The 10,646-nt window shown below is 32.9% G+C and overlaps 1 protein-coding gene across 1 annotated transcript in view; it reads right to left on the reverse strand.

Annotated features, from left to right (window-relative positions):
* LOC106460285 (calcium-activated potassium channel slowpoke-like) overlaps window positions 1-10,646 on the reverse strand; it is an 81,127-nt gene that overhangs the window by 54,188 nt on the left and 16,293 nt on the right. Inside the window, exon 2 of the mRNA XM_022386956.1 lies at window positions 5,209-5,270. Coding sequence (XP_022242664.1) covers window positions 5,209-5,270 — 62 coding nt within the window. The remainder of the gene's footprint in view (window positions 1-5,208; window positions 5,271-10,646) is intronic.

A 10,646-nucleotide genomic window follows, 5' to 3' on the forward strand; every position in this document is an offset into this window, starting at 1 on the left:
ATGAAAAAAATCACAAAAGCGGTACGAAAAAATAATGATTCAAATGAAAAGTTTATGTTTTATTATTTAATAATTCCCTCGGTGTTAATCAAGTTTGCTTCGTTTATACATTTATTTAAATAATCCGATTGAAAAAAACTCATTTTCTGTTTTTACCTAATGAAGAAAAGTTGAAGGCCATGTCAATTGTCTTAGTTTGAGTTTCCAATGGCTATGTATTGGCCTACGCGAGTAAGCTATTTACTGCATATTTTGATATAAGATAAGTTGCACATTACTAGCGCACAAAATATTACTATAGGAAAATATTTTTCTCTAACTCTTAAATTAGCACTGCCTTGTAAAGTCCAGAAGAAAATTACTACTTCGTCCTTTGTTACAATATATTACGTATTGAAGTTATTAAGTTTGGTACACAACTCCTTTAGAGTTATTACGCTTTGCATATGGTTTTAGTAGTATTGTTAAATTTTTTATTTATTTTTTGCTATGGAACATACTAAAAAAGCCGCATTACTGATAAATTGAATATACAGCATGACCACTTATTTTATTACTTGTATAGCTGTTAAATAATTCTACAGTGTCTTATATTTCCAGTAGTAATTCACCAAAGTTATTGCGACTAACAATTTTATTTATAACTTTCTATAATATATACATTGTTAAGGTCTTGTTATATATATGCTAATATTGAAAGATGAGCTCAAAGCATCACGTACATTGATGGAAATAGTTATGGAATCACACAAGTGATACAAATACAGGAGACACTAACATCGAGTAATGGTAACTGAATAACGAATTTATAATAATGGTACAAAAGTATCATAAATAATACAAATTAAAATCGAATAAACTGTTCAATACACTAGCATTTTGTATGTGAACCCTCCTTTGCTTTACAGATAATATAGCATCCGTATATTTTAATACTGCCATACAGTTTATCAAAGTACATGTGTAGATTATTGTTCCAATTGTCCTTATTGCCCCTCTCAATTCAGCTAAGTTTTTTTGGGCACTTTTGAACCTTCTCATTTTTTACATAAGCCCATATGTTCATATCGGGAATTTGTGCAGGCCAGGTCATGGCTGTGGGTGTTCCACTCGCCTCTTTACTGTCAAGATATTGTTTCAACACACTTACTGTATGCTTAAGGTAATTGTCTTGATAATTTCTCACCACATGAGTCGTGTTCCTGAGGGAATGGCATGATGGACCAGAATCTACCTGTACTTCTCAGCAGTCATGATTCCATCAGTTTTGTATAAATTAGAGACATCGTTGGCTGAGATTCATTCCTACGTTTCTACTGATTCTCCACCATGCTTCCCTGAAGATGTTGTACCTTGACTATGGTACTGTTCTCATTTTCGCTGTCGAACAAACTTTCGTTGGTTGTTGCCGAACAACTCGAAGCTGGATTCGTCTGTAAATATCACAGGCCGCTAGCTGTGCTCTTTCTACAGTTTTTTACCCGATGATCATTTCATTCTTTTGTTTTGGGTACGTCTTCTAAACAGCGCTTTTCCACCAGTTACAAGTTCATTGAGAAATCTTGGTGCTAAAGTTTATCTCACTGTTATCTGGGTAACATTTATATCTATATTTACAGTGTTATTGACCAGAACTGTACACGAACATCCTCTGTCTTGGAACTTCACTCGTTTCGGTTTCATTCCTCGCCCATTCCAATTATTAACAGCGACAGTTTATTCGTGCCCTTTTCCAACTCTTGCATGCAACTCTTATTGAAACGCCCCCCCCCAATGGCACAGCGGTATGTCTGGGGACTTACAACGCTAGAAACCGGGTTTCGATACTCGTGGTGGGCAGAGCACAGATAGCCATTGTGTAGCTTTGTGCTTAAATTCAAAAACAAACAAACCTATTGAAACATGCCGCAGTTTTTTACATGAAATATCCCTGATCAACCAAAACTCTGATTTCAACACATTTTTTACGACTAGGAACACATTACTACTGCTATTAGTCATAGTATAATTGTCTATACTTTTGTTGGCTTCATTCTGTTGTAACTTTCTTATTGGTCGGTGACGAAAAATCAGAATGAAAACTATGAGCACGTAGCTGTACTCTGGCGCATTTTAGTTTCGCATGATAAAGGGTGGAATTCTGGTAATAGTTTCCTTTTATATCCTTTTTCCTAACCGTTTCCACATATAATCCCATATATGTTTAGGTGTATATATAAATATATATGTATGTGTATAGAGAGGCGTGTGTGAATGTTATCTCTTTAATTTACGTAATGTGTATAATCCCATATATGTTTAGTTGTATATACAAATATATATGTATGTGTATAGAGAGGCATGTGTGAATGTTATCTCTTTAATTTACGTAATGTATATAATCCCATATATGTTTAGGTGTATATATAAATATAATGTGTATAATCCCATATATGTTTAGTTGTATATATAAATATATATGTATGTGTATAGAGAGGCATGTGTGAATGTGTATATTACTGTGTATAAGTTTAGTATAAAGTATTGTAAATAACTACATTACGTAAATTAAAGAGATAACATTCACACATGCCTCTCTATACACATACATATATATTTGTATATACAACTAAACATATATGGGATTATACACATTACGTAAATTAAAGAGATAAAATATTATAAGGTGCGAAAATTATCAAAAATCGATAATTGAAATAGTTACAATGTTGTTCAGCGTAATATACTGTCTTTTGACAGTTCATTTGACACCTTGAAGATCTTAATAATAAAACATTTAAATAAAACATCAGGTTGACCTATATACTGTCAAAGCGTAAAAAAAGTTCACTAGTTATGGTGTGAAAAATATTAGAGACTTCCATCATCAACTGTGGTAATCTGTCTGTTAAGGATATGAAAATAATATGAATGCCCACTTTCTAAAAGACATAACGGTGTTTGCTGGTCAGCAAGCCAATATTTTTTTTCCAGCCAGATAATATTCTTTGCTAAAAAACATATGCAAATAATACACGATCTCAACATAATAATAAGATCAGTATCTTGGAATGATGTGCCAGGAGCCCAAACATTAACTATTTACAGCAGGGTTGGCACTTCCTGAGAAGAAGAAGGGTTTAATTCGAAAGGGAAGATCACAGACTTTCATCTGGATGAACTTTTGTATGTAACCGAATATTTGTCGGAAAGAAGTTGAAAGCTTGTCTCGCAAAATAGCAATAACTAATTAAACAAATACAGTTCAAGAGCAGCAATGGGCCTGTTAGCCCATCCAGGCTATCTCGTACACTATAATAAACTCTAATATAAAAGTAAAACACTGAAAGCTAGCCCTTGTAATTCAAATATTTATCAAGACTTCCCTCAAACTTCCTAAAATTAACTACATCTATCACATTTGAAGGCAATCCCTTTCAAAAGCCAATAGTCTTGCTAGAAAAATAAAGCTGTCTTAGCTGAAGATGACTCCTACCCTGCCAGAATTTATATTTATGTTCCCTAGCATTACTATTCTCACCACTGAATACGAAAACAAGAATGATGCATCAACACTACAAATGTCCTTTATAATCTTAAACATCTCAATCAAATCCCGAAATAGTACTAGATTAGTGATCACTTGGAACCCCTATATAATAGTTACATGTCCAGGTACTTTTTGCAAAGCAATGTGTTTAAAATACATACACACATGTATTTTTCATATAAATATAAATGACATACAAATATAATAAATGTTTAGTTTCTATTAGTTTTAAAATCAAAATATATAAAGATCTTATCCTAATTATTCATATAATTTTAAGCAAATAATTTTAGAGCTATCATTAGTAGTAGAAATAAAGATAATACTATATTGCGATAAATTAAGCCTTTACCTGGAAGTAGGTCTTTAACTGAAATATAGGTTATGTTTGTTTGGCCTATTATGGTTCATTACAAAAACAACAAATTGGTATAAGTAAACCACAAAATACTTTAGAAATATAATACACACTTAAAATGTAGTTATTTATCATAGTGTGGTATTCTTGGTGTTAATGGTGTTTTCGGCCATAAATCCACTAGTATCTCAACAGGCTGTCAGTATTAAGTTAGTCCTAGATCATTATGCTAACTAATATTCGTATAAGGTGCACGTATAGATAGATACATAAATCATATATTCAATGTTTTCATATACAATTTGTGTAAATGTTCATTCAAAATTATTGCATTTTTATTTCTTATAAGGAATTGAATGATTGATGATACAATTAGATAAAGATATAACATAATTTACAGACAGTTATTTTTCAGGACTATTAAGAGAAAGATATTCGAAAAATGTTTCAGTAACATTACCTTTCTCGGAACTGAAAACTTAATTTGATTTCTTTTAACTATGCAAATAGGAAAATGCATTTTTTTTCATGAATATCTACGATCTTAACTTCAAATGTGGTGAAATGTTAATCATACGCTTTTTAAAATATGACGCAAGATATTCTGTGATATATTTCAAATATTTTATAAATTTTTTAAACTACTAAGTAACTTTACTTTGACCAAATCTCGAAGTTTATAACTGATACACCCTATTAAATGTTTAAATGAGAAGATATAATTTGTGTTCCTTAAAAAATCCTCTGTCTCATATAACTTAAACATTCTCTGTGTCATTGCCTAATATTGTTACAGATCTTTATATGTTGAAAGATGACGCACTAACTTGTGCCTGAAAATAGATAGTCAGACAATGACCTATATGTTACATTATCAGAACTATTACTTTTATTTTAACTTATAACAATGAAACTGTTACGTTAGAGCTATAACTTGTAGTTAACATCTCACAATTTAACAAAAAAAAATCGGAAAGTTGGTTCAGTGAAGTTCCATCTTGGTGCTGAGCTATAGAATTGACGCCAAATGTTGACTTTCGAAAAGGCTATACCGTGAACATACTCGGGAAACGACAAAGACAAACTTGCAACAGCAAAAGTATATTAATCTTAACACTGTTTGCAGCAAACAGTTTAAAGGTTATGCTTCTACTCCTTAAAGTAAGCAAATACATGGCGAGTACTTACTATTACAATGTGTAATTCGTGTTTATTATCTTAGTTGTTATTTGCAGTCTGTAACTTTACAGATAGTGTACATACTAAAGTTAACCAATAAAACCACACTACATGAAATACGTATAAAAAAACATATACTCACGTTGAGGCATCAATAAAATATATTATTAAAGACGCTATACTGAGAAAAAACACCAGCACCACCTACCAAGAAAGAAAAATATTCATTAGAAAAGACAACTCTGCCATGATTTTTTTTCTAGCTATAACTGATAGTTGATTTCTTACTGTAAACAATACAATAACAATCTATGATTTAATGAAGTTATATACTCATCCAAAAAATGCTAGCTGGTAATATATTTGGCGCGTGCCATAAAAAAAAAAACTTCACATAAAATATTAATTACGAAGGATAAAATTAATTTATATTCGAAATCAGTTTAGTGCAAAAAAAAAACGTATATATAAAACTACATTTACACAGGTCATATAGAGGAAATATAAATCTTCTTTTTAATATACAATATAATTGAACTCGAGAATTCGACTTCCAACTCACTAGAGAGGAAATTAAGGAATAAATCTATGTGACCAAACTTCATGCCAAGATAAACCAGCTTATAGTAATATAACGGTAAAGCCATAACGCTTTCTGCTAGAAATTCTAGAAAGCTGACAATTTATGATAACCAAAGAAGCGAGTCATATGATGCGGAGATTGAACATGAATTTACTTACGTAAACTTTAGGTGATATTTAAAAGTTCTACTTTACTTTTACTTTGGCACAAATCTTCACTTCTTATTTACAAAATTTATAGTTATTAAGTACATATCCAATATAACAAATGAAATAACAATTTCCCTCTGCACTGATAAATACTTACAAAACTTCTGAAATTCGTTATTGCAAGAAAAATAAAATAATTTCCTGATTTAATTAAACCAACTTCCAGTTTTTGAATGTCATGTCATCTTTTTTCTGTAGGTGCTAGAAGTATCAAATTATGAACAGTGAAAATGTGAATCATTCAGCCCTTCCTTTCGGGTCGTTAAGACTTCCCGTAAGTACATCATCGATCATGGAGTTAATCGACATTTTGATCTTCAAATAATCTCTAAGCTATCGGTTTGGAAAATCATTGCTACTTGCGTGACAAGTTTATTTCTACGTAATCTTAGTGATTTATATATTTTTTAAGAATTCGTTCTTTTTCTAAGTAATTGTTTGAGTGAAGAGGGCCCCACGCACGCAACACTATTGGCGTAGATTTATGTTTTTTATTGAATTATAACTTCTTAACTTTGTTGACATATAGCTTAAACACATCCATTTTTTACGTAAACGTTTTAAATTAAGTATTTTATTATAATTAAAAAAGAGTAAAGATTACCACGCACGAATGTGTAAATGGTGCAAAAACATTAAAGAAAATGAGAAGTGCCACTATAGGCTCTTTTTATAATACAGCTTTGCTCCAAATCTTTACGAATAGCGTGTAAAACCAATGTGATTTGTTGAACGCAATATTTCAAATACACAAACTACATTTTTTTTTCTGCACCCAGCTACAAGGTTAGTTACTAATTAATTAGAAAATTATTGTATAATAAGTAAGAGTATCAGTCTCTACCGAAAGCTGTGTTTTTCGTTTAAATAAAAATGGCGCTGTCCATTTTTCCACGTGAACGTTTTTGTGAGGTTCTGATCACGTGTGAACTCAGCTGAGGGCTAATTTCGGGGTTCTCGTAATATATTTTTCTAGTATCGATTTTCTGCGTAATGAGAGACATAAGAAAGAAAGCCGTGCAGATGTTTCTTGAATCTTATTACTTGGGTTTATTGATTTGGATATGAGCAAAGAAGATTGTTACATGCAGCGTTAAGGCAAGTTATTGTTTGACCAACAAGAAACATAAAGCTGCTCTGACATCACTGGATGTATGGCTTCACGAAAAAGCGAGTTTTTAACACCTATCTTGCACTGAATATTTGTTTCTTTCATAGTGTAAGACGTTCTTAAATACAGTTCTGTAATCACTTGACACTGTAAATGTAGAACGATGACATATGAAAGAAAGCAATATTATATTCCTGTACTGTAGTAACTCGGCATTATAGTTTGTTTGTTTATTTTTTGAATTTCGCGCAATATCCAGATATGAACTGCAATTCATTAAATAAAAAAGCAATGAATAAAATACCTTTCCTTAAGTATGTCTTCTTACTTTTTCGACACAAAATCAAAAGGAGAAAAACTTGGAAATTAGAATCGTGAAGCTTTATATATCTTTCATCACAATTACAAAAATGTTTATTGATTGGCAAGTGACTAGTGCGTGATTTCCTAAATATGGTGTTTATATTAGTAAGTTAATCTATGTAGTCCTTCAGTGGCACAGTGGTATGTCTGCGGACTTATACAACTAGAAACCGGGTTTCGATACCCTTTGTAGTATGCAAAGCAAAAAAAAGCGGTTTTACATGGCACTTGTGATATCCTAAATCTGGAACTGTGGGATTGCACTCCACTCCTGGCGAAGAAATTTGATGATTTCCGTAGAAGTTGATTGTTGTTTGGAACTCTTTCACAGGAAATGATCAGAGATGGACTATACGCACTCAATAGGGTGGATATTCAATAATTGATCTAGTTATGGGAAGACTGGTGATGGCTTGATCTTCCTGCTAACACTTTGGAACTCTGTCTGAATGACCATAAACCCCAGCTTGCATAAAGACAATCTTACCTGGCAAACTGATCACTGGTGTAGTAGACAAATAGAAAATCTTGCTTACAGCTTATGATCTATCAGGCATCGGCAACCGTCCCCTTAACATACCACCAGTTGATATCGTCTACCTGCCCAAATTTTACCCACGCTATAAAAGAAATACCGCCAGGTTATCATAGTTTCCAGGCAGTTCAATAAAAGTTCCTAAAAAGATACACTCCATATCCAGGTGCGTTCACGTCCGAAAATTGTCGAAATCTAGAGTCGTTGAAAAACATTAATTTGTCCAGAAAGGTAAGAGGGGCGAAAGCATCTGCAATACCCAATGCTGTCGACATACAATATTGCTCGAACTGAGGAATGAATTCTGTCTAGCTAATTTACCACTTTAGGCCATTACAAGAAGATAATTCCTAATGATATTTGGACATATTTGTAGGTGTATCGGCCATTTGACATCGATCATTCTCAGCACCTCTTCTCACAGCAAAAATAGTCCGATATATTGGTTTTGGGTGTCTGTACCAGGCATAATCGTTTATTTTCTGGTGTGACTGGCACTTTGTTGTCAATCTCATTGCTGTGGCCTGCGGTATCGCAAGTACCCTGACGATTTGTCGTCCATTTGTATTTCTCTCCCATCATCCAATAATATGATCTCTTAGAAATACGGTTAATCTCAGGATGTTTTCACTCCTATTACGATTGTTTCTATTCTCTCGTCGTTACCAAGTGCCCTGACGAATTGTCGTCCATTTGTATTTCTCTCCCATCATCCAATAATATGACCTCTTAGAAATACGGTTAATTCTCAGGATGTTTTCACTCCTAGTACGACTGTTTCTATTCTCTCGTCGTTACCAATATACATCTGTATTTATACGTCCGGGTTATTTGCATATGATGTGAAAGCAATCAATAGCCAAAGTGTATTCTTAGGTGTGTCTATTAAGTTATTTGTAGGTTGTGTATATTTGTCAGTTTTTATCTTATTTATTTAACGAGAAAGTTTAGGTAAAGTTAGTGTATATTTTACAAGTTTTTTGTTTAACAAAAAGGACTGAAGAATAATGAAAAAAAAATCATAAAAACGGTACGAAAAAATAATGATTCAAATGTTTGTTTGTTTTGAATTTCGTGGAAAGCTACACTAGGGCTATCTGCGCTAGCCGTCCCTAATTTAGCAGTGTAAGACCAGAGGGAAGGCAGCTAGTCATCACCGCCAACTCTCGGGCTACTCTTTTTCCAACGAATAGTGGGATTGACCGTCACATTGTAACGCCCCCACGGCTGATAGGGCGAAAATTTTTGGTGGGACAGGGCTTCGAACCCGCGACCCACAAATTGTGAGTCGAGCGCCCTAACAACCTTGCCATGCTGGGCCGACACTATAAATACACAACAATTATGTTTGTACTGTGCTGTTCTAAAGTAACACTATATACTTAAAAATGGTAATGTGTTACCATAATACGAAACCAGAAATATGTAATGGTTGTAATCTTACTATACGGTAACAACTCGTCACTATAGAAATTAAATGGTCATGTTTCTACAGTATTGTAATAACTTGAAGTTATATCAATACAACAGTTGTACTCTTAAAGTATTGTAACAAGTCTACATAGAAAAGAACGTCGGTTATGTTTTTATAGTGTTGTATTAACTCCAAACTATGTTGATATACAACAGTTGTGTTCTTAAAGTATTGGAACAAATATACATAGAGAGGGACGTCGGTTATGTTTTTACAGTATTGATTAACTCAAAGTTATGTCAAAACAATAGTTGTATTCTTAATGTATTGTAACAAGTCTACATAGAGGCAAAAAGTGGTTATGTTTTTACAGTATTGTATTGACTCAAAGTTATATCGAAACAACAGTTGTATTATTAAAGTATTGTAACAAATCTACATAGAGAGGAAAAGTGGTTATTTTTTTACACTATTGTATCAACTCTACAAACATAAAGACACTAATAGATTTTAATATCTCACAACACTATAAACATGACGGTTAGCTTCCTTTAGCTTTCTGCTGTTTTATGATAACTATAGATAACGACAGTAAGATTGTTGCGGATCTTTAAGTAAAACCAATACCATTTGTATTATTGACAAATTTGAGGTATTTATTTTGTTTACCATTAAACAAAATAACTGGATTAATGTCACAAGTGGGGTACCTCAGGGCTCAGTCTTAGGATCTTTCCTCTTTATGATTTACATCAATGACATAGATGAAGGGATAGTCAATAAATTACTTAAACTGGCAGATGACATTAAAGTATTCGGTGTTGCTAGCTGTGAAGAGGATGTTGCTGATTTACAAAAGGATTTAGATCATTTAATGAGTTGGGCAAATAAATGGCAGATGGGTTTTAATTATAAAAATGCAAAATAATGAATGTGGGTTATCATAATTTGAATTATAAGTATAATTAGGATGGAAATAACCTTAATAGTGTTACGAAGGAAAGGGATCTTGGTGTAATAGTTGATCAGTCTCTAAAGCCACCAAAACAGTGTGCTGTTGCTAGTGGTAGGGCAAATAGGATTTTAGGTTGTATCTATAGAAATATTGAATAAAAGTCTAAAGACGTTATACTGTACAATGAGGTACTTTCATTGTACAGGTCACTGGTTAAGGCACATTTGGAATATTGTGTTCAATCTTGGGCTCCTTAACTTAGGAAAGACATTGAATTGTTAGAAAGGGTTCAGAGAAGGGTTACTAGAATGGTGCCTGGAATGGAGGGGTTGTCATACGACGAGAGGCTGAAATCTCTTAAATTGTTTTCTCTTGAAAAAAGAAGAGTTAGGGGGGTTCTGATTGTGGTG

This window comes from Limulus polyphemus, unplaced genomic scaffold (assembly GCF_000517525.1).
Source record: "Limulus polyphemus unplaced genomic scaffold, Limulus_polyphemus-2.1.2 Scaffold740, whole genome shotgun sequence".
NCBI classification, from domain to species: Eukaryota; Metazoa; Arthropoda; class Merostomata; order Xiphosura; family Limulidae; genus Limulus; species Limulus polyphemus.